General features: G+C 45.5%; 1 protein-coding gene across 7 annotated transcripts in view; it reads left to right on the top strand.

The window, feature by feature from the left end:
• Positions 1–19,399: 19,399 nt before the first annotated feature.
• Positions 19,400–20,820, top strand: part of tdrd3 (tudor domain containing 3) — a 160,709-nt gene continuing 159,288 nt past the window's right edge. For 5 of the 7 annotated variants that reach the window (XR_005944469.1, XR_005944470.1, XR_005944471.1 and 2 more), the window contains exon 1: positions 19,517–19,755. Coding sequence is in view for 3 of the 7 variants with exons in the window: in XM_041199790.1 (XP_041055724.1) it covers positions 19,718–19,755 (38 nt within the window). In the remaining 4 variants the exon portion in view is untranslated. Of the gene's footprint in view, positions 19,756–20,820 lie in introns of all 7 variants that reach the window. The other 2 variants (XM_041199793.1, XM_041199792.1) reach the window with 2 other exon arrangements.

Genomic DNA, 20,820 nt, shown 5'->3' with positions numbered 1-20,820 from the left:
GTTCTGTATTTGTGTGTTAAGAAAAGGTCAAGTTGAGTTTTAGTTTCACTTTAAAAGATGCCTGCATTTCTAATGAGTTTTATGACTCCTAAAGAGAAGTTAAGCAAGAACAAGAGTAGCAAAGCTGGGCTGTTGCTTAGAGACAGGGGTCCAGAGAGGCAGGTACCTCCCAGACACACACATAAGAAACTAGAAACAGCAGTTTTTAAGTTCAGTATTGAAGACAGCTGCCAGACAGAAGCAGCTAAGAAGGCTCAGATAGCCATTTCCAAGCTAAAGTTGTTTAAAAGTACCTGCCAGGGAGAGACTGGAGCAAAGGGGACAGATAGCCAGCCCCATGCTAAAGACAAAAGTCCCCAAATCCAGGGGAGTGGAGAAAGTCCCAAGAAGACCATCAAAGAAAGGCCAGAAACCTGGAAAAAGGTCCTGTTCTGTGGAAGTGAAAATAAAGAGCAGGGAGGAAATCAGAGATAAAGGCTTGGGAAAAGTCAGAAGATCCAATGAGATGGCTGAAGGTCTATAACATTTTGCTATGGACATGTGAAGCAGTGGTGTGCTGTTGATGGCTGAGTCAGTGTGAGAGAGTGCGTGGAAGATAGCTTGAATGCATGTAGTGACCCAGGGAAGAAGAACATCAGAAGGAGAGTTTGAAACGCTGGAGGTGAACCCTTTTGGAAGGCATCTGAGAGAAAACGTCAGTTTGGAAGAAGTTTCCAAGGTGAGGTCCTGGAGAATGGAGATTGGAAACCCTTGTGTGAAAGACGGAGTTCAGTGAAACTGATTGGCTCACAGACAAGCATCTGGGGCGGGGGTTTCAGAGTGTGGTGTATCTGACTGTAGGTCACTTAATGGTTTACATGGACTGTGTACCTGCTGTGAACATTAGAGTATAAAATAGGTGGCATCTAGGTCCCACCGAGGTGCATGTCTCTGTGCTGGTGGAGGGTGTGGCTAAGCGCTGTGATGGGTCTTCCAGGCTGCTTATTTCCAGCGCTTAAATGGGGGAGGTGTCTTCTTGGTTGGAGGTGAGGATGTGAATGGAACTGAGGGACTGGCTGGCTGAAGGTGTTGGTCGGTTGGCAGAGCTCCCTGTGAACTGAAATAGAGATAATTAGCATATGGTAGCAGAGTCAAAAGCAGGAGAGAGAGCACTCACAGTTGTGTTGAGATAGTGATGATGTGCTGCAGGATCATCAGGTGGGTGTTCATCGCTGACATCACCGTCACCACAGGCAGGGTCCACATCCTCACTGGACAGTGCGATGGCACGCTCCTTAAAGAGAGTAAGGGGCCTAATGTGGGCCACTCCACCCCTGGACTGGGTCCTCTCCCTGCTGATGTGAGCAGGCTTCTCCTGCAGGGAAACAGATGGAGAGAGTGTGAGTAGGACACATGGCACTGCGTGGAATATTCGTGTGGTGAGTGGAGCCATGGATGGGATGAGGACGCAAGCTGCAGAGGATATGAGTCTGATGGAGATGTGAGGGTGTGTGTGAACATTGGCGGTGTTGTCCCTTGAGATGTGAGATCCCTGTGGATGTGTGATGGGTTTGTGAGTGTGGGAGTTGAGAGTGATGAGAAGCGTGAGTTACCCTGTTAGAACTGTTCATCCTGTAGCACCACTGGATGGCTGTCCTCTTTTGCAGGGCATTGGCAGTGACCAACACTGTCACTGCCTCCCATGCTGGATTGGTGATGCAGCTGCTCAACCTGCGGCCAGAGCAGGGGTAGAGGACATTATGGCGGGCCTCCATGGCATTCAAAAGACGCTTGAGGGACAGGTCACTAAACCTGGGGGCTGCAGTCTTCTTGCCTTTTGGGGCAATGTCTTCTGTGCAGCACTTGTGAGCTGGAAGCACTGAAAGATGTGTGTGCAGCTGGATTTTAAATATGGCGGCAGACTTGATGAAGCAGCAAGGTAATGGCGTGGTGGGCAAATGAGATCCCTAAATGACGTGCTTTCCGGGAATGCATAATTAATATGGTGGGTTTGGGACGACACGGAGTGAAAAGTCGCCATTGCAGTTGGCAGGTAAAACCGTTTTACCCGCCTGCTACCGCACTTAGTGCAAATCTGGGACAAATCCACTCTAGGTTTTGAGCATGGCCTTATCATAACAAACATCCTCTTCCACCAAAAGGACAAATAGAAAATCACATGGAGGCATCCGAGATCAAAGCATTGGCACCTTCTGGATTACCTCATTCTCGGATCAAATTTCTAAGTGATGCCTGTATCACTCGATCAATGTGGGAGACTGATGCCTGAGAGACAGGTCATAGACCTGTTCAATCAGTGATGAAGATTCACGTAGCACCGAGACATCGCAAAGCCCAAAAATCCAAGCGGAAAAAGATCAATGTCTCAGCTCTAAAGCACCTGATCAAAGAGAGGAATTCCAAATGCAGCTCATGACAGATCTGGAAAATCTTCACATATGCAGCTCAATTCCAGAACAGTGGGATCAAATAAAGTCAGGGGTCGTGGATTCTGATGGCTAGACCGTTAGACTTGAACATCATCATCACCAGGACTAGTTTGATGAAAACAATGCTGGAATACGTGACCTCCTGGAACAAAAAGGAGCAGCCTTCATTGTCTGGCAGAACAACCCAAGGTTGCAAGTCCAGAAGGCCGCTTTCCAAGAGCTAAAGACTGACATCCGAAGACAAATCTGGAAGATAAAGGACATGTGGTGAGTAGAGAAAGCCTGAGATATCCAACAATAAACTGATCATCATGACATGCAAAGCTTTTTTGAAGTCACCAGGCCTATCAATGGACCAAGGTCAAAATCTCCTTTGCACACAGGATGATGTTTCTCTTCTTAAGGATGACAATGCCATCTGTCAACACTGTAAAGAAGATTTTCAACATCTCTTCAACCTTGGCAGCTGATTCTCTCCAGGTTATCCCCCAGTACCCTGTGGTAGAATCCATGGGTGAGCCACCACCAATAGGAGAGCTGCAATAAGCAATAAAACGGATGAAGAACAACAAACCCTGTGTATTCCAGCTGAGTCCATGGTGTTCCAGGTGAGTTTTCATAGCTGGTGGGCTTTTTCCCACATCAAGGCTCCATGCACTCATCTTAAAGATTTGGGAGGAAAAGAAACTTCCCACCCCTATCACCCAGCACCACCCCCCACCCACCGAATTCACGGCCAGAATTTTTCCTTTGTCAGGCTGGTGCAGAGGGCAGGTCCAGGAGGGGCTGCCTGCGATTGGCCCCTCAACCGCGATTTCACGCTGGCTGGCCAATTAACAGGCAGCCAGTGTGAAAGGTGCGCCGAGGAGCTCAGCGCTGCCGGAGTGGCTAAAATCTGTGCATGCACAGGGGACCGCGCACTGAAGGCTCTCTGAAGGCACAGGGCTGCCTCGGGGAGCTGAAGAATTGTGGATTCAAAAATAAAGATTTTAAAAATGAGAGAAACATGTCCCCACATGTGACTCAGTCATGTGAACAGGGATATATTAAAAATTATGTTTAAAATTTTTTTAAAAAATTACTCTTGGAAACCTCATCCCAAGCATGGATGAGGTTTCCTAAAAAGTCCAAAGGCTGCTTGGCTGATTTGCCCGCCCGCCAACTGTAAGGTTTGAGGGCCAGTGAAAAATACTGCTTATTTATTTGATTAATGGACTTAATAGCCCTTTTAATTGTCGGTGGGTGCGCTGCTGACTCTCATGCGTGCCTGCTGACTGAAATATCGTGCGAGTGCGCGATGATGTCAGGATGTTTGTCCGACGTCATTGTGCTTTATTTTATGCCCGATCGGATTGGGCGCTCCTAACTGCAGGATGTAAAATCCTGCCCCAGGAATGTGACAAGTGTAACTATTTTCAAGAACAGAAATAAATCATGCTACAGAAACTATAGAGGTATTTTCCACTTATCCACAGCAGCGAAAATCCTGACACACAATCTCCTGAACTGCCTACTTCCTGTAGCTATGGAAATCCTTCCAGAGGCACAATTTGGCATTAGACCTTCCAGAGGAGCCTCTGACATGGTTTTTGTTGCCAGAAAAATCGAAGTAAAATTTTGAGAGCAACGTCAGCAACACTCCATTGCATTCATTGACCTGATCAAAGCATTTGATTCAGCAAATCATGAGGTACTGTGGATTGTGCTCCAAAGATTTGGATGTCCAAGGAACTTCATCACAATCTTACAATTGCTTTATGATGATATGACTGCAACTGTCTTAAGTGGGTGATCTGAAACAGCCACCTTCAAAATCTGGGGTAAAAACAAAAAAACTGCGGATGCTGGAAATCCAAAACAAAAACAAAAACAGAATTACCTGGAAAAACTCAGCAGGTCTGGCAGCATCGGCGGAGAAGAAAAGAGTTGACGTTTCGAGTCCTCATGACCCTTCGACAGAACTTGAGTTCGAGTCCAAGAAAGAGTTGAAATATAAGCTGGTTTAAGGTATGTGTGTGGGGGGCGGAGAGAGAGAGAGAGAGAGAGGTGGAGGGGGGTGTGTGGTTGTAGGGACAAACAAGCAGTGATAGAAGCAGATCATCAAAAGATGTCAACAATAGTACAAAAGAACACATAGGTGTTAAAGTTAAAGTTGGTGATATTATCTAAACGAATGTGCTAATTAAGAATGGATGGTAGGGCACTCAAGCTATAGCTCTAGTGGGGGTGTTTTTTTTTAAAAATAATGGAAATAGGTGGGAAAAGGAAAATCTTTATAATTTATTGGAAAAAAAAAAGGAAGGGGGAAACAGAAAGGGGGTGGGGATGGGGGAGGGAGCTCACGACCTAAAGTTGTTGAATTCAATATTCAGTCCGGAAGGCTGTAAAGTGCCTAGTCAGAAGATGAGGTGTTGTTCCTCCAGTTTGCGTTGGGCTTCACTGGAACAATGCAGCAAGCCAAGGACAGACATGTGGGCAAGAGAGCAGGGTGGAGTGTTAAAATGGCAAGCGACAGGGAGGTTTGGGTCATTCTTGCGGACAGACCGCAGGTGTTCTGCAAAGCGGTCGCCCAGTTTACGTTTGGTCTCTCCAATGTACAGGAGACCACATTGGGAGCAACGAATGCAGCAGACTAAGTTGGGGGAAATGCAAGTGAAATGCTGCTTCACTTGAAAGGAGTGTTTGGGTCCTTGGACAGTGAGGAGAGAGGAAGTGAAGGGGCAGGTGTTGCATCTTTTGCGTGGGCATGGGGTGGTGCCATAGGAGGGGGTTGAGGAGTGGGGGGTGATGGAGGAGTGGACCAGGGTGTCCCGGAGGGAGCGATCCCTACGGAATGCCGATAGGGGGGGTGAAGGGAAGATGTGTTTGGTGGTGGCATCATGCTGGAGTTGGCGGAAATGGCGGAGGATGATCCTTTGAATGCGGAGGCTGGTGGGGTGATAAGTGAGGACAAGAGGGACCCTATCATGTTTCTGGGAGGGAGGAGAAGGCGTGAGGGCGGATGCACGGGAGATGGGCCGGACACGGTTGAGGGCCCTGTCAACGACCGTGGGTGGAAAACCGGTTCAGGAAGAACTCTTTCTCCGGTACATCGATGATTACTTCGGTGCCGCTTCATGCTCTCGTCGAGACTTGAAAAAATTTATTAATTTTGCTTCCAATCTCCACCCCTCCATCATTTTCACGTGGTCCATCTCTGACACTTCCCTTCCCTTCCTTGACCTCTCTGTCTCAATCTCTGGTGATAGACTGAGCACCAATATCCATTACAAACCCACCGACTCCCACAGCTATCTCGACTACAGCTCCTCACACCCCGCTTCCTGTAAGGACTCCATCCCATTCTCTCAGTTCCTTCCCCTCCGTCGCATCTGTTCCGATGATGCTACCTTCAAAAACAGTTCCTCTGACATGTCCTCCTTCTTCCTTAACCGAGGTTTTCCACCCACGGTTGTTGACAGGGCCCTCAACCGTGTCCGGCCCATCTCCCGCGCATCTGCCCTCACGCCTGCTCCACCCTCCCAGAAACATGATAGGGTCCCTCTTGTCCTCACTTATCACCCCACCAGCCTCCGCATTCAAAGGATCATCCTCCGCCATTTCTGCCAACTCCAGCATGATGCCACCACCAAACACATCTTCCCTTCACCCCCACTATCGGCATTCCGTAGGGATCGCTCCCTCCGGGACACCCTGGTCCACACCTCAACCCCCTCCTATGGCACCACCCCATGCCCACGCAAAAGATGCAACACCTGCCCCTTCACTTCCTCTCTCCTCACCGTCCAAGGACCCAAACACTCCTTTCAAGTGAAGCAGCATTTCACTTGCATTTCCCCCAACTTAGTCTACTGCATTCGTTGCTCCCAATGTGGTCTCCTGTACATTGGAGAGACCAAACGTAAACTGGGCGACCGCTTTGCAGAACACCTGCGGTCTGTCCGCAAGAATGACCCAAACCTCCCTGTCGCTTGCCATTTTAACACTCCACCCTGCTCTCTTGCCCACATGTCTGTCCTTGGCTTGCTGCATTGTTCCAGTGAAGCCCAACGCAAACTGGAGGAACAACACCTCATCTTCTGACTAGGCACTTTACAGCCTTCCGGACTGAATATTGAATTCAACAACTTTAGGTCGTGAGCTCCCTCCCCCATCCCCACCCCCTTTCTGTTTCCCCCTTCCTTTTTTTTTTCCAATAAATTATAAAGATTTTCCTTTTCCCACCTATTTCCATTATTTTTAAAAAAAAAACACCCCCACTAGAGCTATAGCTTGAGTGCCCTACCATCCATTCTTAATTAGCACATTCGTTTAGATAATATCACCAACTTTAACTTTAACACCTATGTGTTCTTTTGTACTATTGTTGTTGACATCTTTTGATGATCTGCTTCTATCACTGCTTGTTTGTCCCTACAACCACACCCCCCCTCCACCTCTCTCTCTCTCTCCGCCCCCCACTCACACACCTTAAACCAGCTTATATTTCAACTCTTTCTTGGACTCGAACTCAAGTTCTGTCGAAGGGTCATGAGGACTCGAAACGTCAACTCTTTTCTTCTCCGCCGATGCTGCCAGACCTGCTGAGTTTTTCCAGGTAATTCTGTTTTTGTTTTTGTTTTGTATACCTTCAAAATCTGGACCGGTGTCAAGCAAGGCTGTGTGATTGCCCCCAGGCTATTTACAAGCTTCATGACAGTGGCTATTCACCTTATCAAAGAACAACTGCCTTCCGGAGTCAGTATTAAATACTATCTAAATGGAAAACACTTTAACATCAGTTGCCTCCGTGCCAAAGCTAAACTGACCACCATAGATATACATGATCTACAGTTTGTGAATGACTATAGTGTAATTGCCCATTCTATACCAGATTTGCAAGCCACTATCAATTTCTTGAATTTTGCATACAAGAGACTTGACCTGTCCTTGATTGTTCGCAAAGCAAAACTCATTTATCAACCCATACCTGGTCAGCCAAATCTTCTACCTCCCATATATGTTGAAGGAGAGACTCTGTAATATGTTCAGCACTTCCTATACATTGGTAGCTACCTCTCTCAAAAGGCGAACATTGACAAAGAGATCCAATACAGGATCAGCTGTGCCAAACTATAGCAGTGTGTTTGATAATAAAGACCTCCGCAAGTCAACACAAGTCTTATTTGTTAGAATCATATCTCTCAAGATTGAAGTTTTCTTTCACAAAATCGAAGGACCTAGCATGACCTGGTCACCTGGATGCTCACCTGGGATTTTTTTTTAAAAGGTCATAAGCTCACTTTGGAACTGTAAACAAGCAGGCCTCTTCCAATTAATCATCTGGCCTATATGTTACTTGAGAAGGAGTTGTTTGCTTGTATTGTGCTGCAAAGCACTTTAATTAATGAAAAGCTGGGAGGCAAAAAGGCAATCACATAGCAAAGAAAAAAAAATTAAGTTGTGAGCCTGCTTGTTTGGAAGGCAGTCTCGTTGGACAGCAAGCTAAGGAAAGGAGGCTACCTTGACTAGCTCCCTCTCTCTAACTTGCCTAAAATTGTGCGTGGCTGTCAAACTGTGGCCAGAGAATCCTCATCTGAGTATAACTAGTCTGCATTTGGACCTGCAAGCTGAGACCAGTGGTGAGAATGTCTAGGCATAAACTGTGACCAGCCACCCATTTTCACGTGAGAGAACTCCAGGTTGACAGAGTTGAGACCGAGCGGATTTTATTCTTTATTTTATAACGCCCATCCTCCAAAGCCCTTCTCTGCAGAGAAACTATCTGTTTGTCCTATGTGTGTGTCTGTTTGTGTGTGCGTGTGTGTGTGCTGGGGGAATTCTTCAGAAAGAGATCCATAGTTATACTACCTGATTACAATTGTGCGTTAACCAGTACTTGCAACTTGTTAAAAGAAATTTTGTTTTAAAATAAATTAATCATTCTGAGTTTTTGACAGAAACCTGGTCAGAGTATCTTTTCTTGTGGGTACGAGAGATGTAGGTGCACAATTGGCAATTTTGGTGAGAAAATTAAATATTTAAATTAATGGTATGGCCTGTGGGTCTCGATAATTCGCACACTCCTCCCATCCGAGACGCAACATAGGCTGGAATTTTATGGCCTTGTCAAGGCGGTTATGGAGCCATTAAATGCGGCGAGCCATTCTGAACTGCATTGACTTCGGCGGGAACGTAAAATCCTACTGCCATAAAATTCCATCCATAGTGTACAAAGAATTAGTCATCATCACTCTCCTGTACCACTGTGAGACCTGGACTGTGTAGCAGCAACACGTAAGAGCGCTAACAGAAATTCCACCAGCAATGTCTCCATCACATCCTCCAAATTCAATGGGAGGACTATTAAACTAATGCCAACTAATCCTTGAAGCCAACTCTAGAAGCATTCAGGCAAAACCCATGTGAGCATACGAACACACGAATTAGGAACAGGAGTGGACCACTTGGCCCCTCAAGCCTGCTCTGCCATTCAATATCATAGCAAATCTGACTGCAACTTCAACTCCACATTCCTGTCTACCCTCGATAATTTTCATTCCCATGTTAATCAAGAATCTATCAAGCTCTGTATCAAAAATATTCAAAGACTCTGCTTCTACTGCCTCTTGAAGAAGAGATTTCCAAAGACTCACTACCCTTTGAGAGAAAAAAAGTCTCCTCATTTCTGTCTTAAATGAGCGACTCCTTATTTTTAAACAGTGACCCCAGTTCTAGATTCTCCCACAAGACGAAACATCCTGCCAACATCTATCCTGTTAGGACCCCTCAAGATCTTCTGTTTCAATTAAGTCGCCTGTTACTCTTCTAAACTCTAGTAGATACAAGCTTAACATATGCAACATTTCCTCATAAGACAACCCACCCATTCCTGGTATTGCTCTAGTAAACCTTCTTTGAACTGCTTCTAAAGCATTTACATATCTTGTTAATGAAGGAGACCAGTGCTGTACACCATACTCCAGATGTGGTCTCACCAGTGCCCTGTACAACTGAGCATAACCTCCCTATGTTTTTTTATCAATTTCCCTCACAATAAATGACAATATTCTATTATTCTTTTCTAACTACTTGCTGTACCTGCATGCGAGCCTTTGCTGATTCATGCACTAGGACACCCAAATTCCTCTGAATCTCTCACCATCTATATAAAAAGCTTCTTTTTTATTCTTCCTGCCAAAATGGACAATTTCACATTAGTCCACATTATACTCCATTTACATATTGTACATTTACAATTCATTTTGCCAGATCATTGTCCACTGTTGCAAACTCCTGCAAAATCAATTTCAATGGACGAGACACTATGTCTGGATGGCAAAAAAGTATCTTACTCACCAGTTTTTTCAACTCTCAAATGGCCAACATTCCAGGGAAGAACAAAAAAAATACTTCAAAGACACTCTGAAGCTCTCCTTGGAGCACAGTGAATTAACATTAATGATTGGGAGGAGCTTGCTACCTATCGTTCAAAATGGCGACAACTTATCCAACAAGCTGCATCACACTTTGAGTCACAACGTCTTAATGATGAGGCAGAGCAATGGCAGAGAAGGAAAAAAAAGGAAGCAAATGCTGCATTCTGGATCCCATTACCTCTTGGGACATCCTGCCCCATGTGCCCAAAGATCTGTGGCTTGAGAATCAGCCTGTTCAGCCACATGAAGACCCAAGGCAGAACCTTGCGACCCTGAGTAGACGTCACCTGTGATTTGAGGGACAGCTGATGACAATGAGACAAATGCAACAGTCAATTTGTTCACAACAATGATATACAAACAGCCAGGGGGATAATGACCTGTTAATCTGTTTTCTTGCCACTGATACATATTGGCCAGGACAATGGGAGAATTCCCCTGTTCCTTTTTGAACAGTGCCACAGTTTAGTGTCTCACCCGAAAGGTGAAAGCTTCCAACAGTGCATTATTTTCCTCACTGCTGCACTGAAGTGTTATCTTAGATTCAGTGCTGAAGTCTGTGAATGGGACTTGAACATATGACCTTCTGACTCAAAATTGGGGGTGCTACCACTGAGCCATGCTGATATTTAATAGGTCAATGCCAAAATTTGGGTGTTCCTTTTATGACTTAGATATTTACACATTGCAATGGGCAATTTTGACCCCGTTGGTTGCATGAAACAGAATTTTTCAAAAATTATACTCTTGGTAGACAACAAGAAGACCAACTTGCATTTATACAGCACCTTTAATGTGATAAGGTGCCGCAAGCTGAGCAATCAGACAAAAATTGCCATGATGACAAATAAAAATATTAGATATTTGGATGGCTGACTTAAAGCTTGATCAAAGAGGTAGATTTTAAGAAACATCCGAAAGGAGGAGATAGAAATAGGGTGGCTTTGGGAGGGTATTCCAGAGCATGGAATAAAATGGCTGAAGGTAGAGCTGCCAGTGGTGGAGCAAAGCAATTGGGACATGCTTAAGAAGCCAGAGTTGTAAGACAGGAGGAAGTTACAAAGATATGGAGGGGCAAGGCCACGGAAGGCTTTGAACACAAAGATAGAACATGTAAAATTGAGGTATTGGTGGATGAGGAGCACTCCCTTAGTATTGCACCAATAAATAAGTCCAGATTGTGTAAACAAAGACAAAATCAAAATTCTGCTGATGCTGAAAACCTGAAATCAAAACATAAAATGCTGGAAATGCTGAGCAGGTCATCTTTCGATCATCTTAACATGAAACTCTGTTTCTCTCTTAACCTGAAACTGTGTTTCTCCAGAAATGTTACCTGACCTGCACAGTGTTCTCAGCAATTTAAAAAATTTATGTACTCAGGGGTCTGTGTATTCTGGTTGAGGTGAGAGTGTTAACCTTAAGCAAAGGCTGACACCATGGGGGAAAAGGGTTTGGGTGTGTGCAGGGAGTTAAATACTCCTAAAAATGATGTGGGGTTGAGGTTTCATCCCACTCTCGTCTGGGTTTCACCTTGGTGAGTTTGATTGCCAGTAGGGAACCCTCATGCAGCTGTTGGGTAAGCCATCTAAATTTTATAATAAGTAATTAAGTTCTGTTTTAACAAAGGATTCTCCATTTAACAGACAGACTTATTTCCCGAGCTGTGTAAAACTTGCCAGGATCACTGAGATGAGTTCACAGCAGAGAGTGCTACTTCAGTGAAAATAACAGGCTGGGAAGACTTTAGTCAGTGAAACCGAAGATCTGGTTGAGAGGCTGCTGCTCACAACATCCCTTCTCAGAGAGCTTTCAATGCTTGACAGTTGACTGCCAAATTCTTGGAAACTACTTCACCTTTGGCTGCATGGCCCTGCTGTCACCCTGAACCACAGCAGCTTTTACAGTTCAACTGTCCACCTCTGATGAAGGGCAAGAGGAGCTGCAACATCATTCATATGAGAAGCTGCAGGAGCAACAAAAGCACTCGCACTGGTTGCCTCCTCCTCAACCATTTGCCACCCCAGAGGACAGAGTTTTGGCTCCAAGGAGATGAGACCATCAGCACAGAGTTTACAGGCATTTGATCAACTCTCTTGACTCATGTGAGCACCAGCACCTCAAAAGGCTCAGATTTTCATGACAGGACATTGTTGTCATTTGCAGCCCTCTGGAACAAGACCTCCTTCTCAGCAGGTCAGGTTGACACTCTTGTCAATGGCCATCAAGGCGGCTTTTACTGCCTGGCCACCCCCATCCCTCTTCTCCCACATCCCCTGGGTTTTTTCTTCTTCCTGAAGTTGTGTTCTTTCCTATCCTGCAGGGAGCAGAGAGTTATGCGTGTTAACAATGGCTTGTGTGGGTAGCAGGGAAGAGCATGGACCCGGCTGATGACACCAGCAGCAATGACTAACTGCGTGGTCAAGGTCATATTTGAAAAATGGTGCACTAAACCTTTCAGACACAGTCCACCAACTTCCATCCTCCCCCTGTAACCGACCAAATTCCCTTCATCATCTTTGACCCACCTAATACTGCCATCCCTCTCCCCTCTGTCACCTTTGAATCTCCCCCCCATTACTCTAGACCCTATTATGTTTCTTTATTCTTTCATGGGATGTGGCATCGCTGGCTAGGCCAGAATTTTCATTGCCCATTCCAAATTTCCCTTGAGAAGGTGGTGAGCTGCCTTTTTGAACCGCTACGGTCTATGTGGAGTAAATACACCCACAGTCCTGTTTGGGAGGATTTTGACCCAGTGACAGTGAAGGAATGGTGATATGGGGGTTCCAGGTCAGGATGGTGTGTGGCTTGGAGGGAAACTTGCAGATGGTGATGTTCCTATGCATGTGCTGCCCATGTCCTTCTTAGTGGTAGAGGTCATGGGTTTGGATGGTGCTGCCAAAGGAGCCTTGGTGAGTTGCTGCAATGCATCTTGTAGACAGCACACACTGCTGCCATTGTCTGTCGGTGGTGGAGGGAGTGGATGTTGGAGGTGGTGAATGAGGTGACAATCAAGCGGGCTGCTTTGTCCTGGTTGGCGTTGAGCTTCTTGAGTGTTGATGGAGCTGCACTCATCCGGGCAAGTGGAGAGTATTACATCAAAATCTTGACTCATGCCTTGTAGATGGTGGACGTGCGTTGAGGGGTCAGGAGGTTTGTTACTCACTGCAGAATTCCTAGCCTCTAACCTGCTCTTGTTACCATAGTATGGTTGTTCCAGTTCAATCTCTGGTCAATAGTCACCCCCAAGATATTGATGGTGGGGGATTCAGCGATAGTAATGCCATTGGATGCCAAGGGGAGATGGCTGGATTCTCTCTTGTTGGAGATGGTCATTGACTGGCATTTGTGAGGCGCAAAAGTTACATGCTACTTATCAGCCCAAGCCTGAATATTGTCCAGGTCTTGCTGCATATTGACATGGTCTGCTTCAGTATCTGAAGAGTTGCAAATGGTGCTGAACATTGTGCAATCATCAGCGAACATCCCCAATTCTGACTTTTGATGGAGGGAAGGTCATTGATGAAGCGGTTGAAGATTCTTGGGCCAAGGGCACAACCCTGAAAAACTCCTGCAGTGATGTTCTGGGACTGAGGTGACTGATCCCCAGCAACCACAACCATCTTCCTTTATGCTGGGTATGATTCCAACCTGTGAAAAGCTTTCCCACTGATTCCTATTGACTTCAGTTTTATTAGGGCTCCTTGATGCCACACTCAGTCAAGGTCACTCTCACCTCAACTCGGGAGTTCAGCTCTTTTGTCCAAGTTTGAACTAAGGCTGTAATGAAGTCAAGAGCTGAGTGGCCCTGGCAAAACTCAAATTGAGCGTCAGCAAGCAGGTTTCTTCTCAATAGTTGCTGCTTGATAGCTCTGTCAATGACCCCTTCCATCACTTTGCTGATCCATCTTCACTTGCCATCCCTCCACTCAGAGCCGACAGTTGTTACTGTCCCCATTCTCACCTTGACCCTGCACCCCCCATTATCTGAGCTTCCTGTCTAGTCCTCCTCCAAGAGCTGCCATGAGATCTTCACCTACCAAATTCTCACCCTGGACCTGCCACCCTACTGCATCCCACTCCTCCCTCTGACTGTGATTGTGCCCTCCTATCGGCAGTACCCTGCGTTCACCTCCCCAGGACACCACCATCAACACCAACTACCCTACTCTCTCCACCTGTTTCCCTGGACATTCTCCCCCACCTCTCTGGATACTCTCCCCCCAATTCCCTGGACTCTCTCCCCCACCCTTCCCCACTTAGCCTGTGTCAAGTGTTCAGCCTTGGCAGCTTCTGACATGGGCAGTCAATATGAGTGAAATTTTGCGAGGTGCCCAAGAAGGTGAAATTAGCATCCACTGACCTCAAAGTCTTGGAAGAGGTGAAGCCTGCCAAATGCACACCACTTATATACAGTCATAAAACTGAATGTTCTAAATTCTTGCTGGCAGGGAGGGTGACTTAATTCCAGTGGGATGGCCTCTTAATAAGCATGCTTGAAATGCTAATGCATGCAAATGAGGTTCCCGAAATTGTCCGTTTGGAAACTTGATCCTCTTTTAACCCATCTTGAAAGCCGGGAGAACAAAATTGAATCAGATGGGAAACACAGCACACTTCCTGCTGCTGGCAGGACCAGAAGATTCTGTCCATAAACAGAAAATGCTGGAAATACTCAACAAACCAGGCAGCATCTGTGGAGAGAGAGAAACAGAGTCAATGCTTCAAGTCCATGATCTACACTCGTTCTAATGAAGGGTCACTGACCTGTTTCTCTCTGCACAGATGCCGCCAGATGTGATGAGCATTTCCAACACTTCCCATTTCTTTTGGAGCAAAAATAATCCATTTTGCCAGCCCTCCAAAAAGCAATCAGACTTCTTGCAAGCCTCTCATTTTCCCTTCAGCAAGAAACCCAGCAGCAGCTGCCTGAGATCTGACTTGGCACATTAAACATAAATTTTTTTAAAATAGTTAAAGTATAACAACTTTCGAAGTAAAAAATAAAATCAATGTCAGAGCAATTGATAATTTAAAAAATGAGTAATTAATAAAAATGACCGTTAAAAAGTGTTAAGCAGCAGAGCTAACATAAAATCTTTTTTGCCTTTTGGCTTAAGCAGAGCTAGAGAGAAACAGACTAGGTTCCAAGTCCTGGCCACCAGGAAAAGGGGGAGGGGACCAGAGCTGAGGTAAGGAGTTGGGTTTAACGAATACCAACCTTGCGTTTGCCTTTGGTGGTGCATACTCCGAGCTGGCCTTGGCAGAATTCATGCAAATGTGGGGGTCGCAAGCAGGTTGCCTTTCAATCTGGGTTTTCCTCCTCTGCTAAACCGGTGTGTAGATAGGTTTTATGGGGAAGGAGGAGGAGGAGGAGGGGGAGTGTGTGTGTTTGCGCACTGAGCAGCCTGTGTGTGTGTGTGTGTGCAGCTTATTCCCAGCCTCAAGGTTCTCACACTCACTCACTCACTCTTACTCTCTCGCTCTCATTCAAACTCACTCACTCACTCTCACACAGAAGAAGCTAGGGTCAGGGCCACACCATCAACGAGGGACTAAGGAGGGACAGGAAGGGAAGGGAGAGGGCCAAAGACACCATGAATTGATGAGGGAGGAGTAGACGGGAGGGGAAGAGCTAGGGGAGGGCCACAGACACAATCGACATGAGGGAGTGAGGACAGGTCATGAGGGGAAGCCAGGACCAGTGCCATATTATTATCGAGGGACTAAGAGGTCAGAAAGGGCCCAGAGCCACAGACACTATGGACTTGAGGGAGGGCTTGGAGGAGAGGTCATGAAGCCAAGGGCCTTATGGGGGTAAAGTAAACAAAGGGGAACTTGGCGCTTTCCCTTACCTTGCGCTCCAGCCAGGTCTGAAGAAGAATGAAGAAAGGAGTACCCGATAACATCTAAACAGAACAATCCACGAGATAATCAAGAAATGAGGGATGGGGAACCTGGTGGGCTTTAGTTGGCCAATGATTGCTGCTGTTTGAAACAACAGCAATCATTGGCTGAGTAACATGTCAATCGGGATGGTCTACGCACCAGATAGGTTGCTTTGGACACTGACCATCCAGATTGACAGGCTATTTTTCCAATGAGCCTGGGCCCCCTAGAGCACGTGCCTAGTATTTTGCACCTTGTACAGCCACCTCTCCCAGGCCCTGCTTGTATCCCAACTATCTTACTCATCAGGCTTATTCAATTCTTCCCAACTTCCTTCATTTTCATAAACTGCTGAAGGTAAAACATGATCTATATGTACAAACCTAACGTTTCCACTACCAAACATCCTGACCAAATATGTGCAAGTGCCACGTATTTTGATAACACTTCCTGGTAGCCACTTCAATCACTTGTGATCATGACTCTTCATTCTAACCTGGTTCAACTTCAGACTTCTTTCCTCACTTTACTGAATCTCTTTCGGTTTTGATTGTTTCTCTTCTACGTACTGCACTAAGTATGGCTTCAGCAACGAAAACCTTGCGCAAGGCTGAAGAATTCAGCTTGCAGACACACCTTAAACCAACTTATATTTCAGCTCTTTCCTGGACTCGAATTCAAGTTCTGTCGAAGGGTCATGAGGACTCGAAACATCAACTCTTTTCTTCTCTGCCGATGCTGCCAGACCTGCTGAGTTTTTCCAGGTAATTCTGTTTTTGTGAAGAATTCAGCTGCCGTTCTGCCAGAGTAGTGTGAGGTGTGTTACGATAAATAACCAGAAAACTCGCAAATCTGTGATCCAATGACAACTGACCTTTCTTCAGATTTGTATATAGCATTTGCTTAATAAGAGCACACTTAACAATTTATACTGTGTGCTCTGCTACTCCATTGGAAGCAGACGATATGGTGCGACTCTCATGTGTTTTACCCCGTTTGTTCTCAAGAATTGTGCAAACTCTTCCGAATAAAACTGACGTGCATTCTCTCTCAGGGCACATGGCACTGTTCTTGCTTTCAAGAAGTGAGGAGTTGCTTCTGGGCCCATGTAAATCTTGGCTTGTAGGTCTTTGATTTTTCCCAGTTTATCCTTGAAGATGGTGTTATTTCTTTAGCAGCTCTGGCAGTGTTCCTGCTCACAACTTGAAGATTTCGGATCAGTTTAATTTAATTTCTTTCAACCAATCACAACCTTGAAGGCTTGGTCCTTAACCTTCCACCACCATCACTGGTAGTTGTGCTGTTTGGTGTCTATGATAAACAGTTGGTTTGGTGATATCTTTTACTGGATTTCTTTGTACATTTTCAACCTGGCAGAGGTTTGTTCCAAATTTAATTGTTGAACACCTTTATTTAAATATCTGAAAGTGTGTTCTTCTACTACAGTGGTAGAAGCACCAATGTCTACTTCCATTTTTAAGAGTTTACCATTCACATGAAATGTAACAATAATCGGCTCTGTCTTCCCAATTTTCATGTTGAATAATAAATAAATGTCAGAATTGGTTGTTTCTGGCTCTTCCACACCATATACTTCATTGGACTTCGTTTGTTTCCTGCAAGCCTGTTTTAACCTCGCTTTGCAATGTTTCAATATATGCCCACTTTTGTGTTTAAAATAACACTTCACCTTTTTAAATTGCCAATCGTTGGGAGAATGATTGTTTCCACATTGATAAAAAATAGTTTTCGACTTTGCTGCTAAGATGTTTTCTCTAAGTTTTCGGTTTGCAGGGGCTGTTTCCCGCTTTGCGGCGGAGTCCCAGCTTTTCGTGCCACTTTTAGCTGACCGTTCCCGCCCAACTAGGAAAACAGCGCCTTTTTGTGCACCTTTAATCGCTTGTGGATCCCTTACAGTACTTTTCATCGCAAGCATTATTTTTAACGCTTTCTTAAAATCAAGATCCACTTCAGCCAGCAATCTTCGCTGAATAGCACCCTCTTGCATGCCACAGACCAAACAATCCCTGAGCATATCATTCAGGGTTTCACCAAAATCACAATATTCTGTTAGTTGTTTTAATTTTGCCACGTAGGTAGTAACAGACTCCCTCGGGGCTCTATTCCATGAATTGAAACTGAACCTCTGCACCATGACTGGGGGCTTGGGTTGAAAATATCGCTTAACGAGATCTACTAATTCACTGAAGGTCTTTGAATCTGGGGGACTGGGGGCCATCAAGCTTTGAATTAAACTGTAGGTTTTGCTCCCACAGATACTCAGGGGAATTGCTCTCCTCTTTTCCTCCCCTGTGATTTCGTTGGTTTTTAAAATAGAATGCAAGATGTTCTATATATTGAGACCGGTCATCTGCAGCTGGCTTAAAGGGATTGATTCTGCCAAACTGTGGCATCTTGGATGAGTATATCTTCCTTTCTTTTTGATTATCTAAGATGCTCACAATCGCTGGGTGAGGACAGTACTGGATCTGATTTATCCTCATGACCAGTTTGTTATAGAGTTGATTTTCCTTGGTGGGAACACTGGACTTTATTTACAAGACTGCAGCAGCTACATGTGCGCATATAACTCTATAACTAAAGAAGAACTCTCTGCTAGTGGTTCCCTGCCAGCTGTTTACACAGATCATGAGCTCTTACAACACAGCATTATTCTTAAAGCTACAGCCCTACATTTATCAGAACTATAATTACTGAAGTTATCCTGCGCCTTTATAAAGCTCTGCTTAGGCCACAATTAGAGTATTGTGTCCAGTTCTAGCCACCACACTTTAGAAAGAATGTGGGGGCCCTTGAGAGGGTGCAGCAGAGATTTAGCAGAATGATTCCAGGGTTGAGGGATTTTAACTACAAACTTAGGTAGGAGAAGCTGGTATTGTTCTCCTTGGAGCAGAGAAGATGAAGGGGAGATTTAATACAGGTATATAAGATTATGGAAAGTTTCAGCAAAGAAAAAACTGTTTCCACTTAATTCATGTCACAAGGACTGGGGAACAGATTTTGGGCAAGAGATGCATAGGGGATGTGAGAAAGAAGCTTCTTCAAGTGTTAATGGCCTGCAATTTGCTGCCTACGAATTTGGCAGAAGCGGAGATAAAAAAATTTCAAAGCGAAATTGGATGGGCACTTGAGGGAATTAAACTTGCAGAGCTAATGCTGGAGGTGGGGCGGAATGGGGCTGGATTGCTCGACATTGTTTAGCCAGTATGAACATGATGGGCCGAATGGCGTCCTTCTGTGTTGTAATGATTCTCTGACCCTGCCAAAATTACTACAAAAAATTGTCCTACTGCTTATGGAATCTTGCTGCGTGCGAAAGTTACAAAGGCTACACTTCAAGAGTACTTAATTGGCTGTGAGGCCTTTGGGACTACCTGAGGTTATGACGGCGCTATATAAATGCAATTTTTCTTTCAGAATTGTGAAATCAGACGGGAACAACATTCTTACAGGGACAAATCTGACCGAAGTAAGGTTCTGAGCTCGGGTCTTTATTTCCTTGTTTGCACAATATTGGGAACAAACAAAAAAAATCTGTAATACTTTAATTTTGGAATAAAATGCGTCCACACGAAAGAAATGATCCCAAATTATGAGTTTTCACTTTCCGATTGATAACAAGCTCCAGCTAACTTCTTGCAATCGAAGCCCGCCTCTCCGCTCTGGGAACTCGTGCTAATTTATGAATGGCGGCCGGAGGCTGCCTTTCTTGATGTTGATTGGCTAACCTAACTGTCAATCACGGCTCGCGACGTGGCCGTTGGCGCCTGCGTGTTGTGACGGGGCTGCCAGGAGCGCGGCCGGACGCTGAGGCCTGATCGTGGAGTGGCCGAGGCGTGCAGCTATTAATATGAGGTTCGCCTGTTTCTTACTTGGGAGCTGTCGTCGTGATTCGCAGCCTGATTTCATTTCGTGTGTCGGCCGCGTTGCGTTCGCTGGAAGGGTGGCCGAGTGAAGATGGCGGACACGGGCCTGGCTCTGGCCCAGGAAGGCTGGTAAGTTGCGCTTGCGGGGCCGCCGGCCGGCCGGAGAGGGGCGGCCAGTGACTCAGCCCGGAGCGTTTGGAGGTTCCGCTGCCAGCGCGTTTAAGTTATAAACACCTATGTCAGGTTAGCTGCAGTTGGTCACATTGGCATGCTAGGCCTCACCCCAGACGTGTTCATGTGCATTTGCGCTTGTCATTTATGTTATCCATGCGTTAGATGACTTTGTAACTTATTTTGGTTTATATCCTAGTGTGTTTGTTCACCAGTTCTCTTTCCCCACCACCCCCATCAGTTATGAGCAATTTATGCCTGTGATCTTCGAGTGCTCAATTCTCCAGTTGTGATCCTGCTGAACCTGGATGTACAATATGATCGAACTTGTATAAATGATTAAAGTGGGATTTCTGTCGGGGAGGAGGGGGAGGGGGGATGGGGGGTGTATTAGCTGTCAACTTGGCCGAATGACACACCTGTTTCCACCCCCCCTCCCTTGCGAGTTGTAAAGTTTAGAGCTTTAAGGACTTAAGATGGTAAGGACATACGCTGCATGGTGCTCCTCTGTTGAAATCTTAAGTAAAGCTCCTTTGACCACATTTGTGCCATAGCCAAGGCTGCCTATTTCCACCTCGGTAACGTTGTCTGACTTTACTCCTGTTTCGGGTTGTCTGCTGTTGAAACCCTCATGCCTTTGTTACCTCTAGACTTGATTATTTCAATGTGTTCCTGGCTCATCTCCCAAATACTACTCTTTAAACTTGAGGTTGTCCAAAACTCAGCTGCCCATGGTCTTAACTCACGCCAAGTCCTTTGCACCTTGTATCCTGTGCTTGCTGCCTTACATTGGCTCCTGGTCAAGCAACATCCACTTCAAAATTTTCATCCCTGTTTTCAAATCACTGTGTAGCCTTACTACTCCATCATTGGTGACTGTGTGTTCTGTTGCTGAAGCCCAAGCTATGGAGTTCCATCTCAAGACCTCACTTTCTTTCTACCTTGCTTTCCTTCTTTAAGTCCTCAAAACTTACCTCTCAGCAGGCTTTTGGTCATCTGACTGGATACCTATTTAAGTGGCTC

The sequence above is a fragment of the Carcharodon carcharias genome, chromosome 11 (genome assembly GCF_017639515.1).
Source record: "Carcharodon carcharias isolate sCarCar2 chromosome 11, sCarCar2.pri, whole genome shotgun sequence".
Taxonomy (NCBI): domain Eukaryota; kingdom Metazoa; phylum Chordata; class Chondrichthyes; order Lamniformes; family Lamnidae; genus Carcharodon; species Carcharodon carcharias.
This window is presented reverse-complemented; position numbering and strand designations above follow the sequence as displayed.